The sequence below is a fragment of the Bufo gargarizans genome, chromosome 6 (genome assembly GCF_014858855.1).
Source record: "Bufo gargarizans isolate SCDJY-AF-19 chromosome 6, ASM1485885v1, whole genome shotgun sequence".
Classification (NCBI taxonomy): Eukaryota; Metazoa; Chordata; class Amphibia; order Anura; family Bufonidae; genus Bufo; species Bufo gargarizans.
Window position 1 is genome coordinate 252,392,467 of NC_058085.1, and position 18,962 is coordinate 252,411,428.

The 18,962-nt window shown below is 41.8% G+C and overlaps 1 protein-coding gene across 1 annotated transcript in view; it reads left to right on the forward strand.

Moving 5' to 3' along the window:
• Positions 1-18,533, forward strand: part of LOC122940073 (oocyte zinc finger protein XlCOF8.4-like) — a 37,467-nt gene extending 18,934 nt beyond the window's left edge. Inside the window, exons 3-7 of the mRNA XM_044296413.1 lie at positions 5,200-5,391; positions 5,479-5,608; positions 5,934-6,031; positions 13,292-13,394; positions 16,685-18,533. Of these exons, the coding sequence (XP_044152348.1) occupies positions 5,200-5,391; positions 5,479-5,608; positions 5,934-6,031; positions 13,292-13,394; positions 16,685-17,301 (1,140 nt within the window). The 3' untranslated portion in view covers positions 17,302-18,533. The remainder of the gene's footprint in view (positions 1-5,199; positions 5,392-5,478; positions 5,609-5,933; positions 6,032-13,291; positions 13,395-16,684) is intronic.
• The last annotated feature ends 429 nt before the right edge of the window (positions 18,534-18,962 follow it).

Here is an 18,962-nt window from a genome sequence, read left to right on the forward strand (position 1 = left end):
TTTTGCTAACTACTACAGAAAGTTCATTTTGAATTATTCCTCTATTGTCAAACCCCTTACTGACATGACAAAAAAGGGGACGGATTTTTCCTCTTGGTCGGAGGAGGCGCTGGCAGCCTTTTCTAAGATTAAAGAGAGTTTTGCGTCTGCTCCCATCTTGGTTCATCCCGATGTTTCCTTACCTTTTATTGTTGAGGTGGATGCTTCCGAGGTGGGTGTGGGTGCAGTTTTGTCCCAGGGCCCCTCTCCTGCCAAATGGCGACCTTGTGCCTTTTTCTCTAGAAAACTCTCCCCGGCAGAGAGAAACTATGATGTGGGAGATAGGGAGTTGTTGGCCATCAAGTTGGCTTTCGAGGAATGGCGCCATTGGTTGGAGGGGGCCAGGCACCCTATCACCGTTTTTACCGACCATAAGAATCTGGCGTACTTGGGGTCGGCCAGGCGTATGAATCCGAGACAGGCCAGATGGTCTCTGTTCTTCTCCAGATTCAATTTTGTTGTTACTTTCCGCCCTGGGATCAAGAATGTGAAGGCTGATGCTCTCTCTCGCTGTTTTCCGGGAGGAGGAAACTCCGAGGACCCGGGTCCCATTTTGGCAGAAGGGGTAGTTGTTTCTGCTCTATATTCCGATTTGGAGGCCGAGGTCCAGGCTGCCCAGTCTGAGGCACCTGCCCGTTGTCCCTCCGGTAAGTTGTTTGTGCCTCCTGAGCTACGTCACAAACTCTTTAAGGAACATCATGATACGGTTCTTGCTGGTCACCCCGGGAGTAGAGCCACGGTAGATCTCATTGCTCGGAGATTTTGGTGGCCGGCTCTTCGTAAGTCTGTGGAGGGTTTTGTGGCGGCTTGTGAGACGTGCGCTCGCGCTAAGGTCCCTCGTTCACGACCTTCAGGTTCCTTTCTCCTGTTAACCATACCTTCCCGTCCTTGGACACACCTGTCCATGAACTTTATCACGGATCTTCCTCGTTCCTCGGGGAAGTCGATGATCCTGGTGGTCGTGGACCGTTTTAGCAAGATGGCTCATTTCGTTCCTTTCCCTGGTTTACCCAATGCTAAAACGTTGGCGCAAGCTTTTGTCGATCATATTGTTAAATTGCACGGCATTCCCTCTGAGATTGTTTCCGATAGAGGCACGCAGTTTGTGTCCAGGTTCTGGAAGGCTTTCTGTTCTCGCCTGGGGGTTCGGCTGTCCTTCTCTTCTGCTTTTCACCCGCAGTCGAATGGTCAGACTGAGCGCCTCAATCAGAATCTGGAGACATATTTGCGCTGTTTTGTGGCAGAGAACCAGGAGGATTGGTGTTCATTTCTCCCTCTTGCTGAGTTTGCTTTGAACAACCGTCGTCAGGAATCTTCTGATAAGTCACCATTTTTTGGTGCATATGGGTTCCATCCGCAGTTTGGGACATTCTCGGGAGGGGCTCTTTCTGGTTTACCTGAGGAGGAGAGATTTTCCTCGTCTTTGTCTACCATTTGGCAAAAGATTCAGAGTAATCTCAGAAAGATGAGTGAGAAGTATAAGCGTGTGGCTGATAAGAGACGTGTGCCTGGTCCGGACCTGAATGTGGGTGATCTGGTGTGGTTGTCTACAAGAAATATTAAACTGAAGGTTCCCTCCTGGAAATTGGGTCCCAAGTTTATTGGGCCTTATAAAATTTTGTCAGTCATCAATCCTGTTGCCTTCCGCCTTGATCTTCCACGGGTTTGGAAGATACATAATGTATTTCACAAATCTCTCTTAAAACCATATGTCCAGCCCACGGTACCCTCCTCTTTGCCTCCTCCTCCGATTTTGGTTGATGGCAATCTGGAGTTTGAGGTTTCCAGAATTGTGGACTCTCGCATTGTCCGCGGTTCTCTTCAGTACCTCGTTCATTGGAAGGGTTATGGTCCTGAGGAGAGGATGTGGGTTCCGATGTCGGACATTAAAGCCACTCGCCTTATCAGGGCATTTCATAGGGCTCATCCTGGTAAGGTGGGTCCTGGGTGTCCGGAGTCCACCCGTAGAGGGGGGGGTACTGTCACTACCAGAGCTTTGAGACGTTCTCACAGCTCTGTGTCTCCACCCCTGTGATGATGTCACTTAGAGTTTGGAGGTGTTCTCACTGTTCTGTTTCTCCGCCCCTGTGATGAGGTCTTTACTCCCAGCTGTCTCTCCTGCGTTTGATTTCCCTGCCTTTAAATCACCCCTCCTCCTATTGCAGGGCGTGGATTATATTTCTCCTTTCAGTTGTAGCTCTGCCTTGAGTATCTTCACTTCTTAAGCTACTAGTTCTCTGGACCTGTGTTCTGCTGCTGCAAGCACTCCGGATATTGCCAGCGGCCCTTGGATCCGTCTTCTCTGCGGCTGCAGCTCCATCAGCTAAGTGTGCAGACTTTGTTGTGTACCTGGTGATTTCCTGACTGGATCTGAGGTGGCCACGGTTCCCTCCATATTCTGAGCAGGGCATCGGTGGCCGTGCCCCTTCCACTATTGTAGGGGTTACAGGGCTCATCAGTCTAAGGTACGCGGGCATGCCTCGTTCCACCATTTGGATCCGGGCATGTGCTTTAGCAGCATAGGGAGAGTGTTGAGGGTCTGACAGGGGTCACCCTTTCTCTTCCCTAGTTTGGGTCCGGTCAGTAGCTCTTCTTACTGTGTATGCTCTGGTTACCCTTAAACAGCCGTGACAATATGTCAGTTTTGCAAAATTAGGCCTGGTCAGGAAGGGGGCAAATGGCCCAGATGGGAAGTGGTTAAATATATTCATGCTAAAAATCAAGGTCCGAGCAAGTAGATCACCTTAATAGCAGAAAAGGGGGTAATTGAAAATAAAGAAAAGTCAGAGTTACTAGATGGGTTTCTTTTAGCTCTGTATATACAAAATAAGAGAAAGGAGCTGATATTGGTTGTGCCAGGGCTGTTAGTATACCCAGTAATATACTCAACTGGCTAACTCTAGATATGGTCTAAGCTAAATTAAATAAGGTAAATGTAAACAAGGCTCTGGGTCCAGATGGAATATACCCCCAAGAGTTCAGTCATTGCTGTGCCCCTGTTTATAATTTTTAGAGATTCTCTACGGACTGGTACAGTGCCAAGTGATTGGCGCAAGGCAAATGTGGGGCCCACATTCAAAAAGGGCTCTAGGTCCTCCACAGGTAATTATAGACCAGTTAGTTTAACTTCTGTTGTGGGAAAAATGTTTGAAGGACTCTTAAGGGACTATATACAGAAGTATGTGACGGTTAATAATATCATAAGTGATAACCAGCATGGGCTTACTAAGGGCAGAAGTTTCAGACTAACCTGATATGTTTTTATGAGGAGGTGAGTAGAGGCCTTGACAGAGAGGTGGCTGTGGATATAGTGTTCTTTGATTTGCAAAGGCTTTTGATACCATCCCTCTTAGACGTTTAATAGGTAAAATAAGGTCTATAGGCTTGGAAAGAACAGTTTGTAATTGGATTGAAAACTGTCTGAAGGACCATGTCCGGAGAGTTGTAGTCAATGATTCTTATTCTGAATGATCCCGGGTTAAAAGTGGTGTACCCCAAGGTTCTGTGCTGGGTCCCCTATTACTTAATCATTTTATTAATGATATTGAAGATGGGATTAATAGCACTGTTTCTATTTTTGCAGAAGATACCAAGCTATATAGTATTGTGCAATCTAAGGAAGATGTCCAAAAAGTACAAGCTGACTTGGACACTGATGATTGGGCATCAACTTGGCAAATGAGGTTCAATGTGGATAAATGTGAAGTTATGCATCTAGGTAGTAATAATCTATGTGCAACAAATATCCTAGGGGATGTAACATTTTTTTATCTTCATTTTTATTATTTTTATAAGAGATTATCTACTATTGTCAGTTCTTTATAGTTTTTATAATTGTATGTATATATTCATATGTTGGGTATGTTATTGAAGCGCTGAATCTTGATGCAGTCCCAGATGGTAGAGTGCCTTTTAACATTTCACTACAAAAAGGCCAAGGGGTAAGCTTATAACAGTGCACCCGAGTCCGTATATTACGACAGGAGAGCCGCTATAACCGTTTATTTACAATGTCAATCAGCTGATTCTAAGGCTACCAGAATATTGTCATGCATTAAATGAGGCATGGACTTGCAGGGCAGGGATGTAATATTACCACTTTACAAAGCTTTGGTGCGGCCTCATCTGGAATATGCAGTTCAGTTCTGGGCACCAGTCCATAGAAAGGATGCCTTGGAGCTGGAAAAACTACAAAGGAGAGAGACTAAACTGATAAGGGGCATGGAGGGTCTTAGTTATGAGGAAAGATTAAAAGAATTACATTTATGTAGTCTTGAGAAGGGACGTCTCTACAAATGTATAAATGGGCCGTACAAAAAATATATTGAAAAGCTGTTCCATATAAAAATCCCCTCAAAAGACAAGGGGGCACAGCCTCCGTCTGGAGAAGAAAATTTCAGTCTCCACAGGAGTCGAGGATTCTTTACTGTAAAAACTTTGCAGTCATTGCGGAGCAGATTACGGCACAATGGTTAGTTGCATTGCAATTTGTGACTTTTCCACGCTCATGCCAGGTCTAAAAAAGTGGGCAGGGAAGGGCCCTCTCATTCACCCTTTTCTATGCCTGTTTTAGGTGTAGAAAATGGTCTACATGTAAACCAGCTCAGAAGCTGGCTTACATTTAGACTGGCGCTCAATGCGCCAAAGTTATGTAGAGGCCTGCGCCTCTTCATAATTTTGGTGGATCCACCGCCAGATATAGGGGTTATTAAGACCGGTGTCTGAAACACCGGTCTCAATAATAAATGACCCCTTTTGAATCTGTGGAATAGACTACTTTAGGACGTGGTCACAACAAGAACAGTGTGCAGTTTTAAAAAGGGCTTAGATGAATTCTTGAAAATAAATGACACTAATGCTTATGCTCACTCCCCTTTTTCTAAAATTCGTGCACCTCTATCCCTTGGTTGAACTTGATGGACTTGTGTCTTTTTTCAACCATATTACTTATGTAACTATGCAATACATCTTTTTTATCATGCAACTGTGGTACTTAAAATATTAAGCTCTAAGGGAGAATGTGCAATGGAGTATATATGCCGGAGGTCCGTGCTGCCAGTGTGAAAGTAGCCTAACTCAATTAATAGAAAGGGAATCTGCTGAGGTAGAGAATTCGGGCAATTCCATCACAGTTATAGAAATATTTCTCCTAATACACAGGATTACATAACAGTGAAAAAGATATCTAGTGACTGTGTGACCCCTGGCAGCCATCCTTCTGTGTCAGGAGAATGTAGCAGGATCCAAAGCGCCACCATGGATGCTCCATCTCACTCACTGATACCTGGGAGAAACCATGAGCAGAAGATCCTAGACCTCACCAAGAAGATCACTGAGCTGCTGACTGGAGAGGTGAGCGCCGCTGGCAATGCTGGGACATTATACAGTAACACAAGGGATGATGGATCTGGATAATGACTGTGTCATTGTGTGTGTCAGGTTCCTATAAGGTGTCAGGATGTCACTGTCCATTTCTCCATGGAGGAGTGGGAGTATTTAGAAGGACACAAGGATCTCTACAAGGATGTCATGGTGCAGGACCACCAGCCAGTTACATCCCTGAATATGGGTGAGTTCACATCATCACTAGTAATTGTCATTATCTGATCTGTTATAAAAGCAGAACAATCAAAATAACCGATGTGCTGCATTCAGATGAGCAGAGCTAAACATACTGCATTGACTACAATGGAGTATGTTCAGTTTCCATTCAGGAACCTATTTTTTCAGCGGACAACAGCATTTCTGTTGGTAGGTTCTGTAAGTGGCAGTCTATCCACTGTCATAGACGAAAGGGAAAAGGGATAATTGTAAAAATATGTAAATATTCAGGCTATTTACCCCCCCCCCCCTCCCCCAACATATTAATTTGCAGTGTATGTTTTTTCCTACAGATGGATCCAGTTGGATAAATCCACCAGAGAGATGTCCCAGTCCTCTGCATTCCTGGGATTGGTCAGAGAAAGATGACACTGTGCCACAAGATTATCAGGTACTTAAAACTGAACTGAGTATATTGAGAGAATTTAATACTTCCTTAAATAAGGAGGGAGGTGAAGCTAGTATAGCAAAAAGGCCTTTTTGGAGAGGGTATAGCTAACAAAAATTAAGGCAGTATAACTAGAGACCCTCAGTGTTCCAATTATTACAGACAAGGTTCAAAAACACCTCAGCTCTATTGTTCTCAGGCAAGCTCCAGGAGCCTGATGGATTTCAGGCGAATTCTATAAAGGTCTTAAATTGCAGGTCTAACCAACAATGATGTGTTTATTTAATGCAATATTGGCTGGTGCGCATCTCTCTATTCAGTTGTATACGGCCTATTTTAAAGGAGTTGTCCCGTTACAAGTACTTGGATGGGGAAAAATGTCTGACCACTGGGGGTCCCATCACTAGTCTGCTTTCCTATAGAGTAGAATGAAATGGAATGGTGGAACTCAGCCCTCTGTTTTCATGATAGGTGAGTGCCCCAGTGGTCAGACCCCTGCCAATCAGACACTTATTCCCTTTAAGCTGGTCCACAAACAGGGCAAGAATGTTGAAGATCTGGTATCATACCATCTGATTTCTTTGACTAACCAGGATCTGAGGAACTAATACAAGCTAATAGCAAACATGTTAGCAGTAATCTTGCACACTTTGGTATACCCATAACATGTGCGTTTTACCAAATCACAATAAGCAGGCACTAACATTAGGAAAGCACTGTTGGCACTGGAGTCAGTGGAACCTGCTCTGGTCACCCTCAATGCTGAAAAGGCATTGTCAGATAGGAATGGCTAGAGCAGGTGCTGAATATGGTTAGTTTAACTGGATTTTTTAGTGCTCATTTACATGACCGCAGGCCGTCGTACCCGTATTAAGGACCGCAATATACGGGCAAAGGCAGTGTGAATCCTGTATCATGGGATTTACTTAAATGGGTCCACAATCCGCAAGATACAACTTGGCACGGATCGGAAGCCCACGAAAGTACTACAAAGCGCTTCCGTGGGATCACGGGCCAAATCAAGTCAATAGGTCCACGGCGCAATACGAGATTCACATGGCCGGTGCCCATGCTTTGTGGACCGCATTTTGTAGTCTACAGCACAGATACAGACGGCCTACTGTCGTGTGAATGAGCCCCCAGATGAGGGTTAGCACTCAGAATTTCTTGTCCCCTCCTTTGCTGTGGAGAAGGACAAGGCAGAGGTGCTTCCTGTCTCCTCTCCTCTTTAGTTTGGCCTTGGAGCCTCTGGCCAGGCTACTAGAAAAACACACATTTTATCAGGGACGCAATACTGTACGTGTTGCCTTGCTCACTGCTGATATAATGCTATTTATGTTGGATCCGCAAGTAGATTTGTCAGTAATGTTGGACCATAGGAAGAAGTTTGGTCTTTTCTTCGGTTTCAAAGTAAATAAAGCTAAATGTCAACTTTCGTTTTTGGAGAGCTCAGGGAAGGTTGTCTTGGAGCAGGGGGAGCTATGTCATATCTCAGTTGCTAATAATTTCATTACGCATTTCAAGATAAATCATTTCTAAGACTAGTTATATAGTTTAAATTATGCACCTATGGTCTTGAAAATTGCCCAGGCCCAGGAGCTTTAGAAATCGCATAATCTCCCACTGTCATTACCAGGTAGAAACCACTTCATCAGAATGATGAGCTGCTGTACACGCTTCAAACATTTCCTATATTGCTAACGCTACTTTTACATCTGCGTTTTTGCTGGATCCGTCATGGATCAGCAAAAACGCTTCCATCACGATAATACAACTGTCTGCATCCGTTATGAACGGATCCGGTTATATAATCTCTAAAATAGCCATGACAGATCTGTCTCTAAAACCATTGTAAGTCAATGGGGGACGGGTCCGTTTTCTTTTGTGTCAGAGAAAACGGATCTGTCTCCATTGACTTACCTTGTGTGTCATGACACACATCCGTCTCACTCCGCATCCCAGGACGCACATAAAAACGCTGCTTGCAGCGCTATTGTGTGCATCATGGGAATGCAGTTAAACGGAACGGAGTGCATTCTGTTACATTCCGTTCCCTTCAGTTCAGTTTGGTCCCCCATTGACAATGAATGGGGACAAAACTGAAGCATTTTCCTCTGCTATTGAAATCCTATGACGGATGTCAATCGCGGAAAGGGAAAGCGCAGATGTGAAAGTAGCCTAGGACATGCAGATTAATAAAGCTATGTCACATTTCCTATGAAGAGGCAGAATTGGCTTACAAAAATAATTGTCCACTAGATTGGAGGGGGGAACTAATCTCCCTGATCTTAACCTGCCTTTTCTGGCACATTATTGATTGGGTGAGGAACTCCAGTCATTATTTGTATTATGTGTAAAAGTATTTTTCGCTTTGGAATCATTCACGGTTTAATCAGGAGAGATGCAACAAGCTTCTTCAGGAATTACGGGCCAAGGGGATACTCGCTAGTGGCCATACAGCACATGGTACACTATTCTGATCCCTGATGGTTACCTCAGCAGGAAATGATGGACAAGTGAAATAATTGACAAGTATGATCTACAATGATATCAGAGTATTCAGTATGACCAAAATTAAAGGTTTTTATCATCCGGTTATCAAATGGAGAAGTGATTATAAGAAGCTAGCTAAAATCATTATGCAATGAACTGGGGAATATATCAATTTTGGGTTCATATAGTGATGATGACAGCAGCACTGACTCTTATATCTGCTTGCTTCAGGATTTATGGCTGATCTGCTTGAAGACTCAAAGAGGGGGGATAAAATTATTAAAAGATGGAACATGGCTCGTAGAGCAAATCTTAATGAATCACGGAGGGATAACCATTTCAGTATTATACGTAGGGCGATAAATGTATTTAATTAGCCTCTGGCCCCTAACAGACCAGGCAGGTTCACCTGTAACCCAAAATGTGTGGATCTGAAGTGGAATTTGCTACATGATGTTTGGTTGTGTATTCTCAGTTGTTGTGGGCCCAAGTTCAACAAATGGTACAGGATGATGACACCTTTTATTGACAGCACTCTGGTGTTGCGATGGGGGCGAAATTCGCCCCCAGTCTCGCAAACCTTTTTATGGCATTGTGGCAGGGAGAGAACATTGACCCAATCCTGAATGGAGGGGAGGAGTGTCGAGGGCTTATTGTTTGGCGTTGTTATATTGACGACTGCCTGCTTTTTTGGAGGGGAGATAAAAAGAGGGTCTGGAGAGCTTCCTGGGAGATCTCAATAAGAACTGTTGGAATCTTAATTTTACTAATAACATCAGCTCTACTTCAGTTGACTTTTTGGATTTGACCATCTTTGTTGAAGATGGTCATTTCAAAACAAAAACATTCTTTACACTCACCGACGTCAGTGCATACATCGACACAGGTAGTTGTCATTATGGCCCATGGATTAACAACATTCCCAAGGGACAGTTTAAAAGAATTCTCAGAAATTGCATGGAAGTGAAGGACTATAGAGAACAAAGCCAGTTCATTAAGGGTAGATTTTTAGAGGGGTATAATGAAGAATATTTAGAAAGATGTAGGGTGGAAATAGAAGAAGGTATAGATAAACAGGGAAGGATAATTAATGTTGAACATCAGAAAGACTTCAGATTTATGTTTATGACACAGTTTAAGCAGGTTTACTAAAAAGTATGATCAAGAAACACTGAAATGTTCTGAAAAATGATCCTATAATAGGTAGGAGATTCCGAATCAACCTATGATAATTTTTTAAAAAGCCCAAAATTTGCGGAACAATCTGGTACATAGCATGGGACCCACTACCACAAAGTCACAAACTAATAGACAAATTAAGAGCAAATATACCTGGTGTGGGCAATCTTTCATGCAACCACACTGGTGTTGTATACATACTGGAGTGTCCGTGTGGGAAGAACTACATGGAATATAAAAACTAGGATACAAGAACATATCCGTAATATAAAAAAAGGTTTAGAGACGCACAGTGTGTCCTTGCACTTCAAAATGGTACATCAGAAGAACCCTAGAGGATTGCGATTTATGGGGGTGGAGAGTGTAAAAGCTCTGTTACGTGGTGCTGACCCTGTAGCCAGAATTAATAGCAGAGAAGTTGAATGGATGTATAGGTTACTCTGCAGCTGAGTGGGTTAAATATAGAGTGTGACATCAGACAGTGTATTGCTTGATCTTACTGGTTTTTAGATTATTTTCATCCTTTAGGTAGGTTGGTCATAGGACCTTAGTAAGGGCGGGGTAATCTATGAGTGGTTGGTGTTTCTATGTGATCGTGGCCATGTGAGCTAAATCTTGGGTCACATGGGTCCGATCATGTGATTTAATATATAGTGCTTTCATACGAAGTAGGACCTTAGCGTGGGCGGGGTGATCTATGAGTGGTTGGTGTTTCCATGTGATCGTGGCCATGTGAGCTAAAGCTTGGGCCACATGGGTCCGATCATGTGATCTAATATGTAGTGGTTTCATAGGAAGGTATTTAGCTTTTTGAAAATAAGTTTGAAGCAAATGTTTAAAAAAAAAAAAAAGATGTTTAGGCTTGGATGTATATTTATATATATATATATATATATATATATATATTTTTTTTTAAATTGATTTTATGTATTATGTATGGTCGATAATAAAGTTTTACATGCTGGAATGCTGTGAGAGGGAGAGCTAATAAAGGTATTAAAAACAGCCGTGATTGAGGCTCAGTAGATGCCCCTGACGAAGCTCAAGCAGTGAAACCAGTGATACCTCTGAATAAAAAAGGAGCTGTTACAAACACATAAGGCTGCATTAGAGTTACCTTGGAGGAATAAGTGGATAAGGAAGCAAGGTGAAATCCGGAATAAAGTCTGGACAGACATAACAATATTAACGAACCTTCTCTCTTTGTAGACCTCACACAAGGACTTCCAATTTGCATAGACTGTATTGAACACCCTTTTTCTTTTTAAGACAGGGATAAAAAAAAGTCTTTAGTGCTTGAAATGTAAAATGGAAGGTTCAGATTTATTATAATCATATTTCTTGACTTTGAAGGCTATATTAGACGGGCAGATTTTCTGGCCTATAATCGCCAATAAGCGTTCGCAGTAACACTCGCTAGTGATTATATGGCGGTCTAATACTTAAAACGCTCGCACACCACTGTCCTGCGTGGGGACGAGCAATGGTAGTAGCAGCGGTCTCCTCTGCTAGCTATCTGGCGACTTCCCTCCTGACAATCACTTGCAGCATTGTGGTGTCTAAAAAACCCTTTAGTTGCAAAATACTGGGTAAACCCTGAAATACCATCTAAGAACAGATATAGAACACATGGGTGAGGTATTTGGGTAAAAAAGTGTTTTTTTTCCCCTAATCCCGATCTGACCATTAGTTGCAGGTTAGAGTGGATCAGGCGGGGCTTATAGTATAAAAATGTCATAGGAAAAAGGGGTGGAAGTTGGGATTATGCTGAATTGTGAGCATTATTTCAATCCTTCCTTTCATATTTGTTACTGTATGGTGTTATTATGAATAAGAGTCCATTCACACATCCGTAGTGTATTGCGGATCCGCAATACACCCGGCCGGCACCCCCATAGAACTGACTATTCTTATCCACTATTGGGGACAAGAATAGGACATATTCTATTTTTTTCCGGAGCCGCAGACCGGAAGTTCGGGGCCGCACTCCGGAAATGCGGATGCGGACAGCACACTGTGTGCTGTCTGCATCCATTCCTGCCCCATAGAGAATGAATGGGTTCGCACCCATTCCGGATAATTGCGGAATGGGTGCGGACACATTCTACGGACGTCTGAATGGAGCCTAATTATGATTTAAAAAGGAAAAAGAAGAAAGAGAGACATGAAAAGTGTGCACAAGGTTTTTACGAAAGTGGAGACTGTTTATAAAATTTCTTAGAGAACCAGAAATTGCTCAGTTAATGTCCCTATTTACTTTGACTAATGGAGTGTTTAAAGGGAACCTGTCATGTGGATATTTGATTATTATCTAACTAATTATATACAATCATTAACTACTAAAAAGTGCCTTAGATGTATTCACTTACTGGTGTGACAGATGGTTACCTCATAATATACACAGAAAGATGCCACATGCCGCATGCTAATGAGCTGATTTGAGTCCAGCGTGATGTCATTGAGTCCAGCGTTTATTTAATTAACAGCTATAGCCACTCCCCTGCTCACCTGCTGCTGATTCATATGGAAAATAACTGTCAATCAGCAGCAGGTGGGCGGGGAGAGTCAGGAGCTCATAAATATTCATGACTCATCATTATCAGCTGGAGCTTTTCAATACAAGATGTTGGCAGATTGACTGGGTCAATTAAAGAAAGTAATCCAGCATTTTGCAGTCACTTATTTATGTTGCCCTTAGTTAGGACACCATAAAACTGGTGACAGCTTCCCTTTAAAGGATACTGTGGGTCAGCTACAATTATCTGGATGAAAGGGATTACCTACCTGCCTTGCGTTTCCCCTCTTTTTTCTTTTTTCTCAGAAGGATATGCTTAGCGTTACTGGTCATTTCCCAGGGGATAACAGATAACCTGATTACTATAACATTATTATTGCTGTTAACCTGAAATTTGCTCATCTCTAGACATAGATAATCAATTTCCTTCACGCTTAGTTTACTGGTAAAAGGTGAATTGCGGTTTGAATTCCGTTACCACAGGACCATAACGCAATTCTATGACGGAATGCATAATGGTATTCCTTTAGAGGCATTCTGTTATTCATTCCGTCATAATAGAAGTCTATGGGCTTCTGCATAATGGAAATGGAACAGATCTGTTATGCAGGCCATAGACTTTTATTATGACGGAATGAATAACGCAATGCCTCTAAAGGAATTCCATTATGCATTCTGTCATAGAATTGCGTTATGGTCTGTGGTAACGGAATCCATAAAGCAATTCACCTTTTACCAGTAAAAGAAGCGTGAACGAATTTCAAAATATGAAATTCGCTCATCTCTACTGTTGTGTAACTGCTGTATACTTTGGAATATTGCTAGAGATACTGCTCTCGTTATTGTTCAATTGTTTGTGGAGTGTGCTTACTTCTTTGTTTAGTCTATCTGTCAGAAAATATTTTTAAAACTTAAAATGCTTAAAGAGAATAATAATGCCCCCTTTATCAGTTATATAGAGGGTGTGTATATGTCTTTGAACACTCATAGTCATGTATGTGGTTGTCACTGTTGGTTTCTTACAGTGATCTATTAAATTCTCTACTTGATGCTTAATTTTGCATATGTTAAATCAGGGTGAAGTGCTGACTAATATCAAACTGGAGGTTAAATCTGATGACGAGACACATGACGATCAGCGGTGTAAGGAGGAGGAAATTCCTGTAGATGTTAGCACAGGTAAGTAACTGCATGGTTTTTTGGTGTACAGGAGATATTCTTTTAGAGGAATGCGTTATCAGCAATTCCCTAATGTTTTTTGGGTGCAGTATCCCAGTTGACAGGGGTATCTATTGTTTGATAATGCGCTGCTAAGGTAATGTTCTGCACTTCATGTAATGTAATGCACTGTATACTCAGAATGTTCCAGCATTAGCCAGACAAGAACAGAATTAACAATCCTGGCCCAGCCCTCTCTGGAGCTTAGGGTGTGGGCTGGCCCCTCCAACTAGATCCAGGAGAAGATTTTAGTTGTACTAGGAGTGGGCAGTGAGAGGATGGGCCTGGAAGAGGAAGGAGCAAACTGCATGTGCTCCATTTCTCAGGCATTCAGCTTCAATGCTTCCAGAGAGACATATCCCTGTGTTTCCTCCATTACCATCAGTGAGATAGAAGATGTTAGATAATTTATATGGCTACACTGTAAGAGTCAGCAAGGTAACCAGTGTGCAGTATTACAAACTTTGCTGGTGTTTCGGGAAAATACATTAAGACACCGGATGCACCCCAGATTAGTGGATTCAAGAGCTATAACATTGTAGTCAGTGTGCAGCATTCTCATGCCCTGCTGCAGTGGCAGGATACTGAGTTAAGACACCATGCACACTTGAGGTATGATCTGGACAGACGTATTATTGAAACCTCATGCTGTTGTGCGAATTGCAGACATTGCGACAAATTGCAGTTGCTAGCAAGAGATGCCAGTACTAGAAACCGTAGCAAAAATAAGAGTAATTTGAGGGCTATTATTTCCAACTGCTTGGTTAGCTCATGCTTGGACATCTGGGTGGAATTTGCACGGTGTACGATAATTGATGGAAGTACTACAACTCCTATTTGGTGCACACTAGAGACAGATTTTTTTTAAATTCAATCTGGCTCTCCTAACACCACATGCCAGCTATTGTATTGTTTCAAGCCCAAAAAATGGCCACAAGGTGCACCTTTGATTTAACCCCTTTATCATTGCTTAATCTGTGTAAAGAGCAACATTTCAAGTTTTTAAATTGTTTGTGTTAAGCGACTTTCACATATACAGTGTCTGATCAGTGATTTCCATCAGTGAATGTGTGCCAAAACCAGGAATGGGGCCTACGTAGGGATAAGATATCATTGGAAACATTTGCACCTGTTCTGTGCTTTTGATCCCCCACAAGGTTTTGATTTAAGAATCATTGATGAAAATCACTGATCAAACACTGACTGTGTGAAAGTGGGTACAAAAAACTGCCGTTAAAAACAGCAAACCAGTCTGTTTTTAATGCCCGTTTTTCACTGATGCCTTTTTAAGAAACAGTTAAAATGGTCCCCTTCATTTGTATGGAAGCTGAATACGGACAAAATAGGACATGTCCTATTTTTAGATGGCCATTATTCACAGGCTGTCAAGAAAATGGCTGTGTGAATAACCCTAAATACTACCATTGTTTTTAAATTGGTTGTGTGACAGGTGTTAAAATATATCTGCAGCGGACCACTGGGGAGTGTGTGGAGGATGGGAGTTGTGGTAGTTGCGGCTCTCAGGGTGTACTTACAGATCATGGTGTCAATTTCCACTCTGGCGATTCCTAGGGTTGTGCAGTGACTGGTGCCCATCGTAGCACTGGGGCTTCTGCCTGGTAGTTGTTGGAGTTCGCTTGATAGTAGATGGTTGTTAGTATGCAAGGCAGGAGGGCAGATGCAAAGGAGTCAATAACCAGGTCACAGGTTTTAATAAAGTCTTTCTTTACTGAAGTGAAGATAGGATCTCCCCAAGGAGAGAGAGAACCCCAAAAAACTTAATAACATTGCATAACTCATAGCAGCAACTTATAGCAGTAATTAACCATTTGCAATAGTCTTACTGGGGTGCTGCACTTTTTGGTTCAGAAAGAGGTATTACAGGAGTTATACCGTTATTGGCTAACCAAACAAATTATATTTGGAACTCAAATGCCCCTTCTTCAGGCAATTTTACTAATGAACGACTCAGAGAAGAGACAACCTTTTAAAAGATATTATAAGACATTTATACATGGGTTGCTATATATATCACTAAAAATAACTTTTTTTTTACAGATGTAAGGGCAATAGAAGCTATGGGCCAGATTTATCATTAGCTCAAGTCAGAATAATGGAGTGAAAAAGTCGCAAATTTTTGCGCAATCACTAAAACTGCACAAAAATGTGCGACTTTTTTCTGCTCTGCACTATGCTCGCCAGTTTTCTGAAAGTGGGTGTGTTTTCTTATGTAAATTAATCTTTAGACAGATTTACTATTGCGACTATTTAAAAAGTCGCCAAAAAATGGTCAATTTCACTCCAGTGAGGACCATGCTTATATTTTGAGACTTTATAATAGAACATGCGACTTTTTGGTATAGACGTGCGACTTTTTTGTAAAGATGTGCGACTTTTGTAAAGCTGCTTACTGACGGATAAACTGCAACCGTCAAACCACATTTATTACAGTCTTAAAGGGCCGATCATAAATCTGACTTGGCTAAAACTGACTTTAGCCATATGTGAAAGTGGAGTGAGCTGTCATAGTAATGATAAATCTGTCCCTATGACTTAAAGGGGTTATCCTACTTAGCGTTTTTATACTTACCTGCTGCGACCGCGCGTTCACTTCCTGGATTCTGGCTGGGGGCGGGCTTCATCTTGATTGAAGTCTTCTCCCGGCCGCGCCGCGCGCTGGACTGAATGCGCACGCCGCCGCGCATGCGCAATGGTGACTTATTCCTACAGAGCCGGCGTGCGTGTTCGCAGCTCTGTACTATTCTGGCCGGGAAGAAGTCACTGTCGCGCATGCGCGGCAGCGTGCGCGTTCAGAACAGCGAGCGGACCGGCCGGGAGAAAAGGAGTCGTCTTCTGGGCAAGCGCGACCTTCCGGCTTTTGGAGAAGAGCAGTGGTCGTAACCAGGGGAGACCGAGTCACAACAATCAGGTAAGTGGGTATGAATTTTATCCTAATTGGTGGGGATTTGTTAATAAAGTATATTTACAAAAATGATCACTGTCAAATCATTAACAGATTTAACAGTGATCATTATGATGGGATAACCCCTTTAAGAATTCTGGAGATTCTTAGGAGATCTGGAGTCAGTGTGTGATGGGAGTGTGATGTGTAAAGAGATTTTAGTGGAAAAGTTTAATTAAAGTGTATTACAAACTGTTGTATTAACGCTTATGATAGGGACGCTATACATATGTTTAATTTGTGGCCTGGCAAAACCGAAAAAAATTTCACCGGTTTTTAATCCTAACAGATAATCCTAATACGAGATTGGGGGAAATCTTCCTTGTAACTCAAAATTACGAAGAAGAAGATATCATGCAACATTCTTCAGCTGAAAATCTCATTACCTTTAACGTATACCCAGGACTACACAGTACAGACCGACCCTTTAATCCTGCTTATAATATAGAACCTTCTTCGAATCAATTACAGATTGTTACAACAAGTACAGATCACAGAGGGGGTAAAATGTTTCAGTGTGGTGAATGTGGAAAACAGTTTACAAAAAATGCTAATCTTTTTATACACAGGAGAACTCACACAGGGGAGAAGCCATTTTCCTGCTCAGAATGTGGAAAATCTTTTCATAGAAAATTCTTTCTGTCTAGACATAAAATAATTCACACAGGGGAGAAACGATTTCAGTGTTCTGAATGTGGGAAACGTTTTATTACTAAAGACAGTCTCAAGGATCATCTAAGAATCCACACAGGGGAGAAGCCATATTCATGTTCACAATGTGGTAGATGTTTTACCCAGAGATCAAGTCTTGCTGAACATAAAAGAACTCACACAGGAGAAACTACTCTTGTTCAGAATGTGGAAAATGTTTTCACAAAAAATTATTTCTTTCTAGACACAAAATAATTCACACAGGTAAGAAGCAGTTTCTGTGTTCTGAATGTGGGAAACATTTTATTACTAAAGGCAATCTTAAGGCTCATCTAAGAAAACACACAAGCGAGAACCTATATTCATGTCCAGAATGTGGAAGATATTTTACCCAGAAGCTTTCTCTTATTAAACATAAGATAATACACACAGTGGAGAAGCTATATTCATGTACTGAATGTGGGAAATGCTTTACCCAGAGACCAGGTCTTGTTGAGTATCAAAGAGCTCACACAAGGTTAAAGCCATTTTCTTGTCTAGAATGTGGAAAATGTTTTATTACTAGGAAAAAATCTAATTGTCATCAGAGAAGCCACACAGAGTGGAGTCCATTTCCAAGCTTTGAATGGGCGAAATGTTTCATGCAGACATCAGAAAATTTACACAGGGGAGAAGCCATTTTCGTGTATTGAATGTGAGAAATGTTTTATTACTAATAGTTTTAAACTCAAGAATCATCAGAGAATTCATTCAGGGGACAAACCATTTTTCTGTTATGAATGCGATAAGTGCTTTGCCCAGAAAACAAGTCTTATTAAACATCATGAGAACTCACAGGAGAGAAGCTGTATTCATGTTCAGAATGTGAGAAATGTTTTACCTGAAAATCTAATTTTGTTATCATGAGAAAAGTCACACATGTGATAAATCATAGCTACAGTTGTAATACGAGGAACAATTTTAAAAGCAAATCAAGACTTAAGATTATTAACATACATTTAACAGCCAATAACAGTATTCACTGTTTGGTAAAATTGACCTGAATCTGCCAAAGCCCAGATATTAACTACATGGTGTCAACTGTTGTTGAGAGTCAAGTAGAATAGTTTTGAATCCAAGGAAACTGAAAAAGAGCCTTGTTGTCTTTCAAGGTAGTGACGTTAAAGAGAACTTGTCACCACAAAATGCAATGCAATCTGCAGGCAGCATGTTATAGAGCAGGAGGAGCTGAGCAGATTGATATATATTTTTGTGGGAAAAGATTACGCAAAACTTGTCATTTATACATTTATATATCTGCTTTTACTAACTTAAGACCACCCCCACGAACATCTCTCAGAACATGGAGGTGGTGTTATCAGTGATTGATAGCATTCTCTGTATGTGTTTATACACAGCTATCAGTCAGTGATAACATCTCCCCGTGTACAGCTGTTCAAGGGGGTGGTCTTAAAGCGTACCTGAGTTTTCTAAAAAAAAGTTTTCATGATGGCTGTGCTTCTTTGTAAGATCATAATTGCGAAGAAGCAAGTCCATTTTGGGCTTCCCTAATGTATTCATCAGCCATATTATTCTCTATTTTAGTTGCACAGCTAGAAGCATCTCACACCCCCGGCTTCTAGCTGTATCTCTTCTGTGAAATCTGTCCAGCACTGTACTGCTGTGACGTCACATTCACAGGAGGTTTCTATAATCTTCAAAAGCTACGTAGAGGCAGTTCTTTGATCAGGCTCAGGATCTCAGCTAGCTATGACATACCCCTACTTCCTTTCTGCTGTCTTCTATGTCTCTATTACTAGGGATGGATCTCGCCTGACAACAGGCAGTGGACTACAAATTAGATAGAAGTGAGACCCCTAGTGGCCATGACTTTACAGCTCTGCAGTGCACTGATTTCTCATAATCCCAAAATTTTA